At 41.6% G+C, this 21,354-nt stretch overlaps 1 protein-coding gene across 15 annotated transcripts in view; it reads left to right on the top strand.

Annotated features, from left to right (window-relative positions):
* Positions 1-21,354, top strand: part of msi2b (musashi RNA-binding protein 2b) — a 211,990-nt gene that overhangs the window by 103,312 nt on the left and 87,324 nt on the right. For all 15 annotated transcript variants that reach the window (XM_028420833.1, XM_028420827.1, XM_028420830.1 and 12 more), the window contains exon 7: positions 8,557-8,605. In XM_028420833.1, the coding sequence (XP_028276634.1) occupies positions 8,557-8,605 (49 nt within the window). The remainder of the gene's footprint in view (positions 1-8,556; positions 8,606-21,354) is intronic.

Below are 21,354 nucleotides of genomic sequence, written 5' to 3'. Positions count from 1 at the left end.
ATAGATAGATGAGTTGGCCAGTGAGCAAGCTGAGATCTTTGAGACAAGTTTGCTGTGAATCACTGAGGCTTATCTCTGACTGAAAGCTGGACAGCTTTTAAATACTGGTTGAGCCATACATTTAGAAAACAATAGTTGATTCCTGACATTTGACTCTATGTAGAATTATGTGGGTAATTTCTTGTCGAAGGTTTAAGCATTGGTAGCAGCTTTGTATCAGCATTAACTACCTTTACGCTTTTACTGTTTGAGCAATGACACTGTAAAAGGAAACTAAAGACACTGTAAAAGAGATGCTGACTGAACATTTTAATTCCAAATGAGCACATTAAATATTCAAATAAAACAATGTGAATTATTAGGAATGAATGGACTTGTATATAAAACGTGTAGAATGGAAGTTGTGACTGACTATTCTGCTGTAAACCTTTCCATCCAACAATCCATTCCAACAAAGCTCTCACCTTCCGTGTTGTGTTTTCACACACTCTCAAACATTTTATTGTATCCTCTGACCTCTTTCTGCCCTGCAGTCAGTGCTGCTTGCAGCTATATTTACAAGGAGGAGAGAGGGAGGGGGTGCAAGACGTAGAATGTACTCAGTATATGTGTGTCTTTGTATGCATGTGTGTGTCTACAGAAAGACAAATCTGATTGGCTTTTCCAGGAGGAAGGACATCATTTTAAATAAGTCCTCAATGTTAAACTGTTTGCTCTAGGGCTTAGGGATTGCTCACCTCTCCAAATACTATTTTAGCTTGAAAGCACAATATTTCCCAGCCTGAGCTTTCACATGGGAAAATGAGGGAGGGCCTTGGTGCAGCAGTTTCATGGAGGTGGCTTGCAGGCATACTCCATTCTGACAGAATGAGGAGGCACTCTGCAAGAGTGTGGCGGAGAGGAAAGGGGCCCTATTAATAAAATGACTCCATAATGGGTAGTTCCCTGCAGCTTGGCAAAGGAAGACAGACGGATTGATGGATGAGGCCAAGTCCTACTTCCTCAAGCATACTGAGCTCAACTGCGTGGACATGCCTCTGTGAGGCCAAACACAGGGCCAGACCTGGCCCCATTCATGTGGTAGGGATGAACATTATAAATTATTTCCTGTATTGCGTAGAGGGGTCAAAGTGGCAAATTTAAAACAAGCAATACGTCATGCTTGAAGTTCATTTCATTCCCACAATATGCTCTGTTACACTTGCTGTACGTTTGCCTTCACTGTATTCGTACCTCAAAAGGAGAAAACAGGAGGTAAACAAGACTCCTTGGGTGAAAGTACTGAATTTGTACAAAGCATAATTGGGAGTGGTCAAGAGTAAAGCCCCCATAAAAATACATTTTCCAGTATTATGGTTTGTTTACAAGGAAAATGGTGTCTAAACGACTCATTTTTAACTCTGTTTTGTTTTGAGCAAGCAGAGTTGTGTGGAGTTGCACTAATAAAACACATTTGTGGCACAACAGTGTTACAGTGTGTCCTAACAATATAACCACCTCCTGAAGGCATCACTCCATCATCCTTTTATTACATTTCTTTATAACAGTACATTGATTAGAGTGGCCTCAGCATGACTGTCTTTTTAATTGTGTATTTGCCGTTCTAAAAGCTACAAGAGCGCGGTGGTAGGATGTGTACTAACCATTTCAGCGACGCTCTAAGGCATTCTTTGACACGCAAAGTTCGTTGTTAGAATATACATCAGTTTGCATCACCATAGCGACCTCCTTGGATGCTGAGCAGGGGACCTCATAAATATGTAATCCTGACAGATTTGAGGAATTGTCTTCCTCAACTGTTTCTCTCAAGCCATTTTGTTAATGTCAACATGAAGGAAAGTCACTGGAATAAGTGTTGACATCTCGCCAATGGTGTATATCATTAATAATTACATACGCACAAATTTCTTTGGAATAACTGCTGATAAAAATCAGTTTGTCTGATCCTTTTCAGCAATTAAAAATAAGGACAAAAGGAAGAGGAGAATTTTGCCACTAAGCTCATTTGTTTGTGCTTTTTGCTGAGCTTCACCTTGACAGGTAAATGTTGTATTGTATATGATTATACTCTGGAGCATAATCATATACAATACAATTATCTTGTCCTTGTGGCTACCTTTATTTTTTGTCTCATAAAGACCACCTAAAAATGTACTTTTTTTAAAAGTTAGCATTCAAATTAAGAGTAAAAACTATTAAATTCAGTCAAGGAAGCATGCTTTGCTAGAAGAAGAGCTATAAAACAGACAGATTCACTAAAAAACTCAAGAGAAATGGAGTAGGCAGAGCAGACAGCAGATAAGCGCCTCTTCACCCTACATCGCTGTGCTTTTTTCTATCTGTATGTGTGTGATGTGTGTGTTAAGTTTGCACTCTAGCCATGCATTTTTATCACTTGTGTGAAGGGGTTGCCACTCATCCATTATAATAGGGAATATTCCTTTTGGGAAAGAAAAAAGGTTGCATTCCATATTAAACATAGCTGGCCTGGCTTCTGCTGTGGAAGAGGAAAAAAAAAATAAAATAAAATAGCTGGCCCATCAGAGCTTGCGCTTAAGGACAGTGTCCCTTTTGCCACCTTGTGTAATTGCAAGAGCTTATAGGCAGCTAAAATTTTGCCCTCTGCTCCTCGTTAAAGCACCACTTGTAAAGGCGCTCAAGCGTGGATGCAGCACACTGCAGCTCGACGTTCCCAGACAATGATATAGATTTCCTCTACAAAAGAACAATTGAAAGGGTTGTCACAAATTTGTCCATTGTCACTGGGTCGCTATCATTCCTCTGTTAATTGCCATCATTGTAATAGAATATTAGATGCTCTACTGCGAAGGGAGTGTTGATGAAGGGGCCATGCCAGCTGAGTTTTCTCCTTGACCATGACCCTTATCTGTCATAATGGTAATGATAATAATAATGTGATACTTCATTGATCCCTGTAGGAATTTTTCTTACCCCCTCAGCTGCGAGGCTTTGCTGCAGGTTCAGCTGCTACCCCTGGAGAAGGCAGGGATTCAGACCCACACTTCAGAAAAATGGAAGCCTGCCAGCCTCTGGTTAAACAGTGGTCTTTGCAGCTCAATGTGTGGTTTTACTTCATATTGAGGACCCGACGTCATTCATATTATGCATTTATCGTGATTATAATTGTGGTTGATTATGTGGTTTAGGCTAAAGGTTTTTTTTTTGCTTGTTTGGGGGCAGGGGTTGGTTTGTTTTTTGTTGAATTGGCCATTCTTGAGCATTTCCTGATAAACCCTTGCTAATAGAGTGTGCCTTGGCGTTGACGGTGTGAGCCATCATCTGTATTGTCTGACACCAAAATTGCCCAATAACTACACATAAGTGTTATTCTTTCCACTTAGATAAAAATGTACCCAGCAGGTGTGATAAAAAAAACGAGAAAGAAATGCACAACCATGGCACAAAGCCACATGTGGTGCCGTCACAAAAACAGAACCTCAACCAAATCACTCTCAGGTCACTGTCTGTGGCTCGGGCCTTTGTTCCTTTGGCATCAGATATGATCTACATCAGTGTCACCCCCAAATTGCGGGAAAGCTCCTCTGCTAGCCTTCAGCTGTGAGCTGAATGTAAATGTGCATTTGACACCTATCTAAATCGCTGTCATAATTCATTTCCAGAGCTCTTAAATCTCTCCCTGTCACCTGGCACCTCTGCTGTTTTCCTGTCCAAAAACAGAGCACATTAGCCTTTATTGATGTGTTTGTCCTTTGATACATTATTCATCATTCAGCAACCTTTTTTTGGAATTATCATGTATTTTTCCAGAGGCTGTTCAAACATATGGATTGACACAGACAACAAGGTTGCACCCGGTGTGGGGTTAGGTCTCATGCTATATGACAGCAACAGAATAAAGTTTTTTATTCTCCCTTTATAACCGGGTTCCTGTGAAGACCTGTGCTGGAATCAGACTTTAGTTAGTCCATTCTAGGCTATTGCAGAAACGTGGCAGCTTATCGTGTCTTCTTCCCCAAGCATCACTTTCTACTTGTCTGCTCTTATGTACCATAAGGTGGTTGCAGATACCTTTTTTAAATCTTGGAGTGAGGAATTCTCACAAAACAGTTTTTATCTTTTTGGTCTAGAAGTATAGTCAATAACTCCTTCAGTGGTCTTAATTTCACAGGCAGACAGAGCAAAAAAAAAAGAAGAACATCTTTAAAAACAGACTGTAAACCTTCGAAGGCTACATTAAATACTGCATGAACACTACTAATCTATCAAAACACCCATGCTTGTAAAAGACATTAAACATTTCCTCTGGGACAGCAGCGCTGCAGAGGCTGCAGCTAGTCTGCTTAATCTTCCAGCAATAGCACTGATTAGTTGTTTGACCAGGCACTGAAAGAATAAAACCCTACACATACTGGGCAATGTAACATTTATTTGCCTTGGTACAGCCTTTAACAGACAAAGTGAAATTTCTGGATTCCAAGACATTATAAAGACTGTGAACTGCTAATACTTGCCGAATCATATCTCGACTAAGAACAAAAAAGTGGGTTTTGTGTGAAATTATCACCTTCTGAAGAAAGTTTTATTGCTAATAAGCCCACACCTCACGTGCCTAATATACTCCTGCTGGCTCTAGAAGGAGGTTATTTGGTTCAGATGTGTTTGCTGCAGGTTTAGTTAAAGAGCTGCCCAGCCTTTCACCCCCTGACTGTCTTCCAGCAGCCTTCTTCTTTTAAGTGGTCATGGACTGTTCCAGTGCATATACCACAGTGAAATAGACTTTTGCTCTTTTCTTCATTGTCACAAAAGGCCAGGCACTTCGCTGGAGTTCCCATTCCCCTTTTACATAGTGATAAGACAGCCATTATCCTTTGAACCTTTCTTTTCACCGTGCCAGGAGAAAAGGAAGAGTGAAAGAGAAGGAGGAGGAGGACAGAGAAAGATTTCTTCCCTGAGGTGAGCCTGGCCTCACCTCTGTGTGGCGGGCTTTTTTGTGAGCAGTGAAGAGGTCCTTAACCTTCTATCAGATGGAGGCACACAGTTGTGTTCTGCTTGAATAACTACATTGAAAAGCCCTGAAGCACAGGAGATGGTTCTATAGACTCTGCAAGTGGCAGAGAGAGAGAGAGAGAGAGAGAGGGGTGACGGTGAGAAAGAGAGAGAGAGAGAGAAAGTGAGAGAGAGGGGAGCCTGTATTGTATGACCTGCTGGAGTGTGACCCTCACATCATGTGCACATTCTTTGTTAAAGTGCCCATCGGTGCTTCACTGTGAATCTGTGTTCTTTGTTGGATGGGTCTCGCTGACAGGATGGTCCTTCTCTAATAATGTCACACAACACAGTTCACACATTTATATAATACACTTCCTTTAATAGACCTCCCTTCATTTTACAAAGTAACAGTCTTTCTGCTCTCTGTAAATGGCTTTACAGTAGCAATACCATCATCAATATTTGAGTGTAGACATTTGAATGTCACGTTGCACGGAGGGCTCTCTGCTGCTGATGGCTGATGATGCCGCGGACTACTTTCATTATTCAAATTTCATGGAGATTCAGTTGTTTTTACTCAGTGTTTGATTGCAACAAGTATTAGAGAAGTCATACATAAATAAATGGAGGTGCTTGTGTTGTATTAGTTTAATATCTTTACAAAATTGTTACTAATCACTGTTTCTAGGCACAGTTGTGTCCAAAAGAAGCCCTCATTTCTTGAAATCTCTAGGAAAAACAAATAAGCTCTAGCTCTAGCAATTTTGTTTGCTCTCCCACTAATGCATGGAGTGGTGACTCGGTTAGCTTTTTCTGTATTACTGATATTAGATGACAGAAGTCAAATGCTATAAATTTCTGTCCCCCCATGTAAATGATCACAGGCTGTCAGCCACGCTTGTCAAATTAAACGTTTGCCATAGCTGGTAAACATGCCATTCCATCTTAGCTCTGCAGTGCAGGCTTTTTGCACTGTCAGATGTTAGAAAGAGTGCTCTGTGTGTTATGAGCCAAATTCCAGCCACAAAACAAATAAATAAAATAAAAAAAATGAATTGAATCAAAAGTTTTCTCACCGTTAATTTCAGAACAATGTAATTAAACTGGTAAGGCACCGAGTGTAACAATGGAGTTCTTGTGCTGAAGATAAACAACCCAGAAGTTTCACTGTGTTCTTCAATCCCAGCCAATGAAATCACAACCCTCAGCACTACAAATTCCACTTATCGCACTTCCCCCTTCGCTTTAATGTGATTTTCATTAGATTGCCTGGCATGAGACAGAGGTTAGGTTGCGTGACATTATAAATGTCTGTTTATAAAGCCGTTGCTGCAGGTGATATTGCTTGGCAGCTGTTTATTTGTACACCACTTAAGTGTTTTCCCACCACACACTCATCAGATAGCACATTTTTCACAGACCGCAAACTTCATTATTTTACCCCATTTTTGTGTGTGTGTGTGTGCTGTGTCAACAATAAGGAAACAGTTCAGTGAAAATAAACTTTGTGTGCAAAAGTGCCAGCTACAGTAGCATAGTTATAGCTCACTTGAATTGATACCTCCACTTTATTTTCACACTTTTTTCCTGTTAACATTTCACAGTGATGATTTATTTTTAATGATTATTACAATTCCTGCAGCTTAAAGCAGAAAACATGGTTTATACTTACAACAGTGCAGTATATATTCACCTCCCTGTTTGCTATAAGGTGGTCTGCTTGCTATAAGGCCTTAATTCACCTGAGGCTGCAGACAGCTGTTTTTAAGTTTGCTAATAGAGGATGCTTTTACTTCTAAGTGCCTCTGTTTGATATGTTTGGTCATTAAAACAATTGCAACAAAGCCACGATTTAATCCCTGCATCATGCAAACACTTCAACAAAATAAAAGCCTTCTAGTGTTTTGTTTTTTTTTAACTGACAAAAATGTTTTATTGTTAAAGGAGGCATTTGTTATTATATATAAATTATATATAATCTCAGTACATTTACCAGTTCTCTTATCTGGTTATATGATAGGATAAAACAGTGTGACCTAACCACACATAGTGTCTATTGTTTCCTCTACTGCAAATCTGCTACAGTTTTTTTATAAACCCTGCTCCTATGCCAGCATATACCTGTTGACTCTGGCTCTCTGCCTACCTCAGGTGTAAAGTCTTGAGTAGACATCTTAGGCTGTGTTTTACAAATAAAGCAGTTTGTAATCTGGGACACAACACACCTGTCTTATTATATAATGTAAATTTAAGTTTACACCCAGTCATCATAAAAACTACCACACTGTTACATATTTACCTCTGTTGTGAAGTTTTCCATTTTATAATGGGGGTCTGACATGAGTTGGAGCCTGCCTCAAGTGGCCTTTTAGAGGAACTGCATGGTGACTTCATTTCTCAGCCCTCATTTTTCAGAGTTTGCTGCTTGGTAGTCATTCTCATGCCTAAATGCTTAGCCTAAATTTATACTGTATATATAAGTGTCAATAGCTATATTTGGTAAATTGGAAATATTTTTGGGAGGTGCAAATAAAGTGCCTGTGAGCTGCATGTGGCCTGTGAGCCATGCAGTGAGTAACCGGGCCCTGCACACTGTGCCAACGTCTTGTGTGCCAAATGTGTGGCAAGAGGGTGGCATGAACAGTGTGCCAGCGCTAGTCTGCCTGGCTGCCAGGCACTTCTCTTTATCCAATCAGACAGTTCAGCTTGAGTGAGACCCCTATTCTTGTCTCTTCCCATCTCCTCCCGAAGCTTTGTACCCCTCCTATCAAAAACACTGATGTATGCTTGTGCGTGCAGCTTCGAGCCTCCTCGGTACACCGTTACACTCACCTAGAGAACATAACCAGGGAGTGAATGGTGCAGAGTGTATCCTCTTTGTTTCTGCCACTCTCTGCTCCCCCCTGTGCTTTTTTATTTATTTCTTTATTTTCCTGAGACAAAATCACAGGCTAAATGAGCATGCCTCAGTCTGTTTTTTAAGCATTTCATCAGAGTTATAGAAAGAAGAGTGTGTCTAGAGATCTGTTTTTCAGGGATAATGCTGTCTGTCTGTGTGTGGCTTTATTGGACATGATGAAGGATGATATTATGGTGGATGCTGCTGCCGCTGCGGCTGTGAGATGAGGAAGGATCCCATTTGTCTCACGCACGCTTAGTGTAATGTGTCTATCTGTCACTATCCCTAAGACCGGACGTTGGTGTTCATCAAAATAAACATATTATCCACACACTTTTTTTTATACTGCTGATGATTATTGCTCATTTTCTCCCTTGTTACCACTCTTCCTTCCTTCACATCTAATCCAGACAATGAGTAACACCACAGAAATTGCATACATTTCTATATCATCAACATTACAACCTACAGACAAAAGAGAAATGGTAACCCGACAATAATCCTGTGATCACAGAATTATTATGTGGGAGAGGGCTGCTTAGAAAGAAATGTGTAAAGCAAGGAGAATATATATTCTAAGAGTAATTACTGTGAGTAGATGAGATGCGATTCAGTGGGGAGAAGGTGATATGAGGTACTTGCTGAAAAGATTGCGCTAACGTCAGTACTCCTCTTATGTCTTCCAGGTTGATGATGCCATGCTTATGTTTGATAAGACTACTAACAGACATAGAGGTAAGTACACAGCTTCTCCTGTGTTTTTTTCCCTCTTGTCTTTCTGAAAGGTGAGAAAATAGTCATTTTATGTCCTTTCCCCATGAGATAACACAGAACAGTTCCATTTCACATGATATTAGGTGTACCATCTGTTCAACAATGGGAGCGTGTCAAAGTAATCAATAAGCTGGTATGGTGTTTAGAATGTTTGAGAATTAGATGGTGTGTGTGTGTGTGTGTGTGTGCCTGTGATGATGCTGGTGTGAGTGTTTCAGAGAGGTGCTTAAAGGGTGTAAAGATTGCGAGATGGTGGGTGCTGTGCAGTCCGATAACAGCATCAGATAAGATCCAGGAGAAGCACTGACTTTATCGCTCTATCTCATCGGCTTCTTATCTGAGATGAGAGGACATTTCTCTCTCAAGCAGAGGACTTTCCAAAGACAGGTTTCCTCCCCTGCACCACAATGTGGTGTCAATGTATGTAAGCCAAGCGGTATGCTTTTAGGCCAGACTCAACCACCAGCAAGCACATACAGGGCTGTCACTTCCTGTCCTCTGTGCGGTGGCTGGTAATGGCTATGACTGGCTCGCATACTGTAGGTATGTTAAAGGAACTTTTCGGAGACAGGCTGTCCTTGGCTGTTTATGTATCATTGTGTGCGTGAGCAGTCGACAGGCACCGACAGGTAGTTCCACAAGAAAAAAGGAGCAGACACTTCTCTGTTTGTCACGCCAGTCAGCTCACTTGGAGGCAGAGTTGGCACAGCACCATCTTCCTGAACTGGGCTGAGTACTGTGTTGCCATATAGATGTAAATATTTGTTTGCAGCCAGCGACTCATCCCCTCAAACTGTCTAAATGTTTAAGTGCAGTTGGCTGGGATCGAAAGCTGTATCGTTTTGTGCACAGGCTATATCTTTCTTTTTTTTTCCTCTACTGTATCTGTGTGTGTTTAAGTGTGTGTACTCTGTGTGTGTGTGTATACCATGCAGACAAACTCTTTGAGTCTGGTAAACAGTTTCTAAGTGTGAAACATGTGAACTATAGTGGAAGTGATCTATGGCTTTGAGGGGATTTTGATCTGTAGTGACAGAACCCAGTGTGAGGTCTGCTTTGAGACGAAGGCTTTTCTCTCACTCTCTCTTATTTCTCGCTCTTCTCTCTCCTGTCTGCTGCACTCCCAGCCCTCTGTGAAAGGGGCTGGGCGCCACACTCAGAGAGTGTGTGTTAGGCGTTTGCCTTTGGGCAGCAAAATGCCCTTCAAATGAAGACAATGATGGAGAAACAGCCTCCTTGGCAATTTTTCTGATGACAGCGGACATATTTATATTGAGTGTGACACTGAGGCAGGAGGCAGGTGCAGTTCTTCCTGCAGTTGCGGTTTTGTCTAACTAGCGTTCTGATATGTTGTTCCAGTGGGAATTTGAAACAGTAGGTATTTGCCGCTTTCATCTTAAACACACAGCAGGTCTTCCAGATGAAATGCATAGAATATTACACACCCATAAGAAAAAATCTGAATAATTCATCAGTGCCATTGGTGTGATTGTGTAATATTAATGGCTCAGCTGCCCTGTGACCACACAGGAAAGGACATTGAATATATTATCAGTGAAACTAGTGCCGGGCTCCACTTTAACACCGCCTACAGGTCCAGTGATGGGCATCTGGCAGCCCGCACTCCAAATCAATTCCCCACCTGTGTTCATTTTTATCTTACAGATTGATTCATGAAAAAATAATTCCAGGCTTTCCTTCAGCACTGCAATAGCTAAAAATAACAATTGAAATGTTTCACGGTGCACTTCTTCTAAAATCTACAGTTCACTTAGAGCCTCTAGTGCTTTTATAGTGTTGGAATCACAAAAAGTATTTTTTTCTAATATTTGCTTGTACACCTGGAATGGCATCATACCTGCACACACTGCACTATGCATGTGACACAGAGCTTACATATGCAGTTGCATTAGCAAAAATGGCCTCAAATGTATATGCCTGAGACAAAACAAGGAACAAGACGTTCTTGCTTTTTGTTGCTATATTTACTGGAACATTTGTATTGATAAAAATAAACTCCATTTTTTAAAAGGGGGTCTCTTGGTGCTTTGGCACACATCACCTCATTTGAATCATATCTCTGTGCTATTTTTCCTTCTTCTGCGTTTTTTGTTTTGTTTTGTTTTTTACTCAGAATCTATATTGAAGAATACTATAAAACATTGTATGTTTGTGGAAGAGATTATTGTGTATGGGATGCATGATTGACACCTGATTGTAAGTGTGTTTTGTTTGGGGCTGTGGTGAATTGGATAGAGGACAAACGTCACACTCCACTAGTAGCAGCATTGTCCTTCAGACGGTCCCTGCGAGCCTGGCGAAACGACAACCAGAGGAGACATTCTCTACCCTTCTCGTTTTCACTGCACTTTTTTTAAAACTCTCTATCTCTCGCAGTCATTCAGTCTTATTCGTTCTTCTTTTTTTCTTTTACACAGTTGGTCTATTTCTGTCCACACGCCATCTCCCCACCCTGCCTGTCTTCGCCATCTCTCTGTTTCTCTTGTCTTTCTCTCTCTGTCTCTCCTGCTAGAGGACACTCGCTGTAAGCAAAGCTCCTGACAAAGGCACACGCTGCACACCATCTCCCTGGCATTTAAAGGAGTAGAATACAGCCAATTGTGTTGGAAATTGAACTCTCTAAAGCCTCCCTTCCCACTGCAGCAGTTCATTGTGGGTGAGTTCAGTGTCTTTGGTGAGCAGCTTGGGCTGTCCAGAGGTTGATGCCAGAGGGCGCCTATTGTTCCACGTTATGCTGCAGTGTCCCCAACCACTCCGCCTCCCTTCAACCTTCCGTTCTTCTCTTGACATTCATTTTGTGACAAAAAAAAGAGAAAATCTGGAAATTTGTCGGCACATATTTCACGAGATATTTTTAACACTTTTTATTCCTGGGTGGTTAATTCGGCGGAGCAGGAGGTCCAGTTTTACTGGGCGCAGGCCAGGACAAGGCCATGAGGACAGACTACAATTACCAGTCATTCCAAACAGCCTCAACAGGGCCTCACATGCCACCTCTTTGGATGACAGGACGAGTTGTACAGGTGGGGAAATAAAAGCCGTTCGAATAGCCCTGAGTCAGAATCGTTCTGTCATCTTTTACCTACTGCTGTCCCGCAGGCTGACATATGATCTATGATCTAAAATGTGATTTTTACTGTCAAACACAAGTGGTAGTGCCAAGGAGAGTGTTTCAGAGGTAAGAAAAATGGCATCTTTTGGAGGAGGGGACTGACAGAATTTGCCTTTCTTTACCATGTTATAACTAATAAGCTCTACCTCTGTTTGAGTATTTAAACACAAATACTAATACAAAAACAGTAAGACAGTTGAGTGCATGCAATCCTAATGCTGAACGACACTCTTATAAGTTGCAAGTAGTCTGTTAATTGGGTCAAATTGGGTCGTGCATGTCACGATAAGTTTCTTGCTCTTTTAGTCTGAGTCTTTAGTTAGTGTGCCTAAGTTAAAAAAATGCAGGTAGCACCTATATATCTTTTTTAGGGTGGTGATACACATTCTCTCTCACCTTTTTAATTATGCCGTTAAAAAAATGATGCAATCCTAGTGTAACTTTCTTTCATATCTGCTATACAATAGTTTATAACCAGACAGCACCCATTAATGTAGCTTTATAATGACTGTGTGACTGATTGTAAGCCAAATTCCTTCTTTATTTAGAATGATGCAAGTAATAGTAATGTGCAACAGCGTTGGGGACCAGGGTAAAGAAGCAGGAGGCTGGATTGTTATTTAGTCACATGGCAGCTTTGTATGAGGGAGCCACTGAGCAACGCACATATTAGAAGCAGTGTTCCTAGAGAAGGAGATTCTTGGTTTTGTGTGAGGAAAGGGCCAAGGCTGTGTGAATTTGTGTATAGCTTCGTTTTTTTCTGTGGGCTTAAAGGGCTGGTTTTCTTCTTGGCAGACGAACAGAAGACTGCATTGTGTGTGTCTGTAATCTCTTTACCTGGATTGGCAGCAAAGCTAGCAAGTGCAGCTCCCAGTGTGGAATTGGCACTGAGGAGTCAATGTCACACTGAGCGAGCTGCCTTCCAAACAACCAAAAACTGGTTGTGTCTCTGGGAGACTGTGTGTGTGTGTCTTTGTACCTTTTTATAGGTGAATTTTACAGCCCATGCATAAACAATGTGGACAGTGTGCCCAAGCCCATGAATATGCAAGAATGGCCCAGCTTTCTAACACCATCGTATTATTATTTAGTTTTTTGGGGGGTTTTGTGTGTGTGTGTGTGTTTGTCACAAGACTATAGAGTGAAAGTCTTTGCTCCAATATATCGAAGCTCATATAGCAACAAAGGCCTGCCTAGTATTAGGTGTCATTAACACCAACAATTTGACATAAATTCACCTCTTCTGCCTCACTTGGCGAAAAGAAAAAAAAATAATTGGCCTCATTATCTTTCATCTCTTCGGCACATTACATTAATTATTTTATACAAAGACTGCCAGTTTGAGTCCTGTAACCTGGGAAGCAGAGCTGCGCCTCCACAGGTTAACTGTAGCTCACTGAAAAGCCCCAGCATTTGACGTCACCACAATGCCTCATCAGCCACCGGTGCTAGGGATTGAACATGGCCGACTGAGCAGAGGATGTCTGTCTGCAAAGTGATTGCTGGCTCATTGACTGAGTAGGAGAGGAGGGGAAAAGGGAACAAGTACAGTTAGAGAAAAATGGTAAGGAAAAGAGGATAGAAGAGAATCGGGGACTGAACACAAGAAAAGCAGGAAAAGTAGAATGAAGGCATGGTGAGGGCGAAAAGGAGAAGTAAATAAAGAAAAAGGAGAGTGGCTCAGTGGGAAGCCTCCCCCTGCTGGCTCCTCTGGCTGGAAGCTGCTGCCGATGGCTTCAAAAGAGCGCCAGGCAGTCTAGGCCTCTGCTTCTAGCAATTAGAGATCACTCCAGCGGATACCTCCTGGCCAGCCTGCAAATCCCTCAAAAATACCCTCTGATTACTACTGTAGGACACAGGCTGTTTACCAAATGGATCTAGCACTGCTGAGAGTGAGGTTTGATAATGCCCTCTTTTGTTCAGGCAAGAGAGGCAGCAGGGTCATTAGAGTTTTAAAGATGGTGGGACTAAGAGGAATTCGGAGATGAATTTCTACCAACAGAAGAAAAGAAGGAAAGTATGAAATTATTAAATAGTTAATAAATAGCTCTTCAAACAAAACCCTTACATTTTTTTTTACAAGTGAATAAAAACTGGATGTGACTAAAATATTTGGATGATATTTTCTATTGTTAGAGACTTAGACTCGAGTCACACTTAAGTTGCACAAACAAACACTTGTGACTTAGCTTGCCCCTAATATTTTGAGACTTGATTTGAGTGTTGTGACTCGTGAGCAATGTGCATTTCATGGAATTATTTATTTCATTTTTTTATTCATTTTACTTTTAAAATGTTTTATTAACGCGCAATGTTACACATGCATGCAGCCACAGGTTTCAAATCAAGACAGACCATGGCAATGGCTTCTTCTCCCATAGCTTTTTGTCTTGATTCATTGGTAGGAGCCTAGGACATTGTTATGAGCTAGCTGAGTTAGAATGAATAGCTAACTACTAGCAAGCTAGCTAACGTATACGGTCACAAGTACGCTTCTTGCAAACAATATCACTGTATAATAATAGATGATGGTACAAGTTGCTTTTATTCTAATGAGAGAACGTTCATTTCAGTCATTTGAGACTTGGAAAAAGTTGACTTGTGAACATCTCTGTCTACTGTGAGTTCCTTTTAAATAACTGAACCCCTCTTGGCTCCAAAGGGATTGTTACGATTAAAGATCACTTAAAAGTCCTCACACCAGCTGCACTAATGCAGCGATGAACAATCAGCCGGTGTGCCTGATTGACAAAGAATTCCCATAAAGTGGAATCTGACATCCCCACACTTTTCCCTGCATTGCTCTAGTCTTCCAACCTGAGCTGACAGATTCCTTGTTGTATACTCTCACCTTGACAGACCTGATATTAGCGATTAGTGTGAATGTCATTTAAATGGCAGAGCTAATCATGCACTCTGGGTCTACCTCCACCGGAGGGCCCCTCGCTCTGGCCTAATCACAGTGACAAAGGAAATGATGTGTTTAGCCACTCTTAATAACTGCTCGAGCTCATCAGCTCCAGGGCGGGCGGGCTTTATGGCCAACCTGTTCCTCACTGGGGAGGTGCCGCATGATTTACTGGGCCTGGCCTCTGGACCTGTTTCTTCCTCTTCAGGCTCTTTGTCGTGATCCACATCCTGACATAAGTGACAAAACAGTTTCGCCTCAAACTCAACACCCTCATTACAGTAGTAGCTGTGTACATTCCTATTCTGCAATTAGTTCCATGACACATACTTGACAGGTTGGCGATAAACGATAGAGACTCCTTCTCATCTTGTCACCTGTCTGTTCTCTCATGCACATTTCTTACATCCGCCTCTATTTCAGTGATGTTACTGTAGTCATTTCCTCAGTCATTTCTGTGTTTTTGTTAGGCTCTAGTGTGCCTCATAGGCTGGATGGGTTTGGTTTTTTCGTTAGAGTCTGCTGTGCAGGCCCTGCATGGCCACTGCAAGGGGAAGGAGGATGAAGGCAGGAGATTGTGGAAGAAAGCCTGGGGTTTTAATCTCTTCCCCATGTTTATCTCACCACCAGGAGACAAACCATGTGCCATTAAAAACATCAGCTACTCCCACTGGTTGGCTGCGCAGCCGCACCTTTGAAGACATTTGAAGGACAAAATGAAAGGGACAAAAAGAGTGAAGAAAGGCACATTTATTTATAAAAGCCATGGTTTGATTTTATGCATGTGCATGTATTGAAATACTATATTGATTGGAACACTCCCTCAGATATAGAGGACACGTGAATATAGTTTGTTGTGAACACAGTCAGCTTGCACTGCATATTTGCACTTTAAATTCTCGGTTTTAAAAGCAAGAGTAGAACTTATTTGAACAAAAAAAAAAAAAATAAGCAAACATCTTTGGCCTCAGCTGCTATGGGGAATCAGTCTCTTCAGGAAATGAAAATGCCAGCTTGGAATTGTCATCATATTGAGAGTCAGCCAACCTTTGACCTTGTAATACCCCTGTAGCTTCTCTATTTGTGACCTACTGGATGCTCTTAGAAAGTGAAACCATCAGGGAGGATCTACTACTCACATCATCATTCTCAGAACACCTAATAGTGGATTTACCAAGGTTAAACCTCCTGTGAGATTGCAGGCGCCGTGACCTGGAATACTGAGTTTACATCTACTAACACAAGCACACACAAACACACACACACAGGAAATACAAAACACACTGCTTGTGTGGGGGTACATATAGGAATACAAGCTTGTTTAAATTACATTCTAGACAGAGAAACCTACCTTAATGTGAGTAACACACAGTCAAAATGTGAAAGAAAAGGCACAGTAAGGTGGTTAGGTATAAGCAGAGTTATTGTTAATGTACATGAGGCAGTCACAGAGACAGACAAGGGAAGTGGTAGCCTCCCTCTGCATTGTCCCCTGTATTTACAGCCTGACTGGTGCCTACCCAGGCATCTTACAGCTGAGCACAGCACATGAGGGAATTAACTAAGTGTCTGCTGTGCAGTGTTAGTAAAGTATGTCTCTTGTAGATTTTGAAAACATGCTGATCACACAGGCATGTTTTGATAGTAATCACATACACATGCTCTGCTGCAGTGTGATTTTTTTTTATTCCGCTCAATGACTACATCCATTTTCGGACCAAGAATGTCTTATGTGCTGGACATCACAAATATATCAAAACATACGTTCTAGTTAATGCCTGCTTCAAGACTTGCTCGCTGTTTTGCACTTCTGTTTTTTGTTGCTTTCAATCACATGGTCAGAGTTTGTAATTTAAACTTCTTGGTTATTGTTTTGGGTCTTTGTTGCACCAGTAAAAATATAATCCATTGCTTGAAAAAGTAACAACACAATGTGACTACAGTATTATGTGTCTCTTCCTGACACCCTAAGGACTTCTATTAAAGTCTATCTGACTAACCTGCACATTGAAAACGATTTCTATAAGGGTACTCGCTGCATTACAATGTGACTTTCAGGGAACCTTACTGAGTAAGTGTGAAAATACCTAGGAATAATAATGTCTTCACACATTTGCATGCGCAGGATATATGTATATATTATACATTTTTAAAGCAAAACCAATGGGATCTATGTAACCTAAAATGTTTTCTGATTGTCATGTGTACATTTGTAAAATAATTTTACGTGTTTAAATTTAAAGAACAAAACATTGTACATTTTTTATTTGTGTTACAGTGATACTAATCACTCCTAATGTGAAAACAGTGATACCTCAGTGTTCCCAGTGCTTGTTTGCAAAGATTTGATATCATTCCCCTGTAAAGGTTTTGCAAGTTAACTTAATTACGCTGATGTTGTTCTGACAAAAACACCAACATCCCACACCTTTATTTCTTCACAGAAAATTCTCTCTTTTCTTTAATTTCACTATAAACTATTAAATGTAAGCGCACAAAGACAACAGAAGAAACTTGCTATCAAATGGCAGAACAACTCCTTTGAAGCTGTTGGTTTTTTTGTTTTTTTTTTTTCAGTGTCCCTCTTAAGTGTAATGGTGGTCAGAATACAGCAGCCCACTCTGAAAATCACAATCAGCTGCTGAGCCACAGCAATCACTTCTTGCAGAAAGATTGCAAGCTGAATTAGATTACATCAGCTCCAGTCCGGGCATCTAATCTTAGATTAAAGAGAAAAAAGAAACAATCTCTGCTTTCTTTCTTACTTTTTTCATATTCTTTGCACTCAGAGGGTCAAACTAAGTGTCTTATGTCATTTTAAGTGTTTAACCAGCATGCCAGTCATCCCCTCTTCTTTCAAAACAGTTGTTGTGCCACCTCTCTATACTCACGGGCTGTTGTGACGTTGATGTGTATTTGACCAACTTTTTACCATGTTGCCCCTACATGCTGCTGATTGGCCTCCCACAGCCCTGCTGGTTTACCACTTAAACAGTTGTAGGATTCTTTTTTGAAGTGGAAGGGCTTTTTATACAGCAGCAGCCAAGACAATCACAGCCCTGCGGGGTATATCCTGGCACTGACTGTTATTTTGCCAGACAAGATAGACTTGCTGATGTGCTTTTTTTTATTATTTTTTTTCTAAGTGCGTTGCAGTAAAATGCAGCAAAAAAAGAGCAATTTTGTCTGCCGTCATGAACTATGAAGCAGCTGTAATAACTAACAACTTAGAAGGAGCACATGGCGTCTGTCCTCATATTCACCAGCAGCCTTCATGCTGCTTCTTGTAAGAATTGGAAACTTGACATGTCTGGAAATGACACCCAAACACACTTTAAACCATTATGTGACCATTACTTCTGACAGACAATAAAGATGCATTCGAACATGACGAGCTTCTTTACATAACTAGCGACAAGAGATGTTTTTATGTTCCCCCATCACGCAGCTGTTGTGATGACCTGTGATGGTTGGTGTGTGTGTGTGTGTGTGTGTGTGTGTGTGGGGATGTGTGTGTGTGCCTCCTCCCAGTAATAAGGGTTGCCTAGCCGAGCGTAAGTGTCAGGGTGGAGATGCCTGGCTCATTAGGTACCATGGCAGGATAATGTATGAACAGCTTCGTGAGTGTTCACACAGGTAGAGAGAGTGAACAAGAGGGAAAGAGGAAGGCAGCCATTGTTCTTCCTCTTCTGTCTTCTCTCGCTCTCCCCCACTGCCTCCTCCTCCTCCTCCCCCTTTTCTTCCTCCACTGCCAGTTTCTGCTTCTGTGTGTGTGCGCGCCTGGGGATATTTAGGCTCCCTGGTCACATTATGCCCTGTTTTTTGATGCAGAGCTGCCACTCCATGGGTTTATACCATTTATTCATAAATTAATTTATTTATTGGTTTATTAAATTTAATTCATTGAGTCTTGCATGATGCTTGTTTTGCGGCTCTGGTGCTCGATTGACAGGTTGCCAGTCATGGTAAGATTCCATATCCCATCGGCGTCATGCAGCAGCACGTTGCTAATTGAGTTGAATGCGTAGCTCGTCTCTCCTCAGTGAATCCATCTGTCGCCGTCTTGTCATCAGTTTGTTCGCACTTGACAGGTTCCAAGTCTGTCTTTGTGTGTTTAACTGTGCGCTTCTGTGTAGGTGTGCTGCTGTGCTTTTTTATTTATGCAAGTGACTGTGTGTGTATGTGTGTGTGGTACTATGTCATAAAAATGGGTGTCTGCTTGGCTGTATTATGTGCCTCGCCCCACAGTGAACAAGCCCTCAGCCAGCCCCACTTTTTATATGACAATGTCCACTACACACACACAAATGGGCAAACACAGCATCTCAGTGGACACGCTTGGGCACAGTGCATAATGATTTGCAATAAATATGAATGTGTGACATAAAAGGGGTCGTTTATGGCATGGTGACATCATTAGGCTTATTATTGTTCTTTTTTTTTTTTTTAAACAGCTTTACCCAGCCATAACCTCAGTGCTGAAAGTGACCCTTGACCTGGAGGCTTATCAGTAGTTCACAAGGGTACAAAGGAATACATGTGTGATGACGATATGAGTAATAAGCTGTTTGCTCATTTTCCTTTGTTTTGGTTTTCCTCCGCGTAATCGCAAAGAAATGGTTACTGTGTGTTTGTTTATGTGTATGAATCACATGGCCGAGTTGGTCTTGATCTATATTGGGCTCATGCTGAAAGAGACTGAACTTAAAAGAGAGTGTGTGCCTGTGTGATGTGTTCTCTGTATCAGTAGATAGATGACGTCTACACTGTGTTTTACCACCTCACCTTCATCACTGTCTTTCATCGCTGCTGCCAGTCCCCCTGGCCGCCCCCCTCTGTTCCCTGAAAGTTATGTGTGTGTGAGGAAAGATAGAAAGGGAGACATAAAGAGAACGCAGGCATGTGTGAGGAGGTGTGCGTCGCCGTGTACGTTGATGGCACTTCACACAGCAGCGTGTGTCCTGGCTTTGATACAGTACTAGCATGCTGTAAGTCTAGGGCGAATAAAGACGGTGCACTGTTTGAAAGAGGAGGTTCACTGTGCCTCTCTGTCAGCACACGCTTTGGGAGGGATTCTGTCTAGAGGAGAGCCTTGAATATTTTGTAGGCCCTGAGTGTTTCTCGATACCTCCAGAGGCAGCTTTTCTGTCTGCCTGTCTGTGAGTGTTTGTGTCTCTCTCTGTGTTTGTGTACCCGGAGCATGTGGGAACCAACTCCTTACGCACTACAAATGAGCAGCTGCCTTATCATCAATCCCGCCTTTCACGCTTATGTGAACTTTATTATGACACACACACAGACACACACACACACACACACACACACACACACATGCTTGTGCATACGTATAACCACACATACACCTTTTTTCCAAAACTGCCACAGTAGAAGAGTAGCTGCATCAAAGGCAGCTGTCTCTCATCTCACTTTATCTCCGTCATCTTTTCTTCGCTTACTTTTTTCTCGCCTCTGTCACTTCACATATTTTTTTTTTCTTTTACTCATTCCCCTGTGCTTCTCCCTCTTTGTTTCCCAGCCATTCTCTTTCTAACCTTTGCCTCTTTCTCTCTGTTCTACCTACCTGCCAGGGACATTCTCCTCCCAAAGAGAAGTGATGTTTTTTATTTTATATTCATCTCCCATTTCTGGAGAGTTCACTTTTTTTGAAATGCCGCCTCAAAGGATCCATATCACAGGTTCTTCTGTGTCCAACAACCTGCAAAAACCCAGTCCCACCCACCCTCCACCTCCACCCCCACCCCCACCCAATCCATCAGACAGCAGCAGCCAGCCTCACTGACTCCTGCCTCATTTCTCATAAATTAGTCTTACCTCTCACACACTTTCCTTTTGTTTCGTGCTCTTACTCATTCCATTCTCCCCATGCCCTCTCCCGCCTTCCATCTCTCTCTGGTCCTCACATTTCATTTTTCTTCCTACAAATGCCACACAGCAGTCCCTTAAGAAATGTCATTTCTGTCTTCTCCTTTTGTTCTGTAATTTCTCCGTGTCCCACCTTTTCTCTTGGGAATTCATTTATCGTTTGCTGTTCTTCTGTCCCCAGCTCTCTGATCTCTCTGTCTCAGTCTTCTTCTCTATCTATGTCTCTCTGTCTTTGTCTCTGACACTTCCCTGCTCCCTTGCTCTCTTTTTTGCCTCTTTCCTTTTTTACACACAAATTCCTACACACAAATAAGTCATTGTCATTCTAAAATGCAATATTGTCTTGTGTGTTTTTTTTATTTTATTTTATTTTATTTTTTTTTTTTTTGGGGGGGGGGGGGGGGGTTGTGCTATTAAGAGTGATGACACAATAGAGAACAAATGAGTGCATTAAGTGTTCTATTTTTGTGAACCCAGCAGCATGGCACAGATCGCAGTCAAGTGCCCCCTGCAAGTAATGCCAGGGGGCGTGCCAAGCACACTTTGGTATTTTCGTAGCCCGGTGTGACTGGTGCACCTGCGGCGCACTTGGACCCAGGGTGGGATCAGAAAGAATTTATTATCATACATTACAGGTGGGCATGTTGGAGGTTTTAACAATTACATTTACTGTTTCCATAGCACTAACATAATCATAGCAGCCTTTGATGGCTCTTTTAACACATGAATTACTTGTTCTTCTTCTATATATATGCATAGGCTGCTTGAATTATTTCAACTGTGCTT

This window comes from Parambassis ranga, chromosome 14 (assembly GCF_900634625.1).
Source record: "Parambassis ranga chromosome 14, fParRan2.1, whole genome shotgun sequence".
Classification (NCBI taxonomy): Eukaryota; Metazoa; Chordata; class Actinopteri; family Ambassidae; genus Parambassis; species Parambassis ranga.
This window is presented reverse-complemented; position numbering and strand designations above follow the sequence as displayed.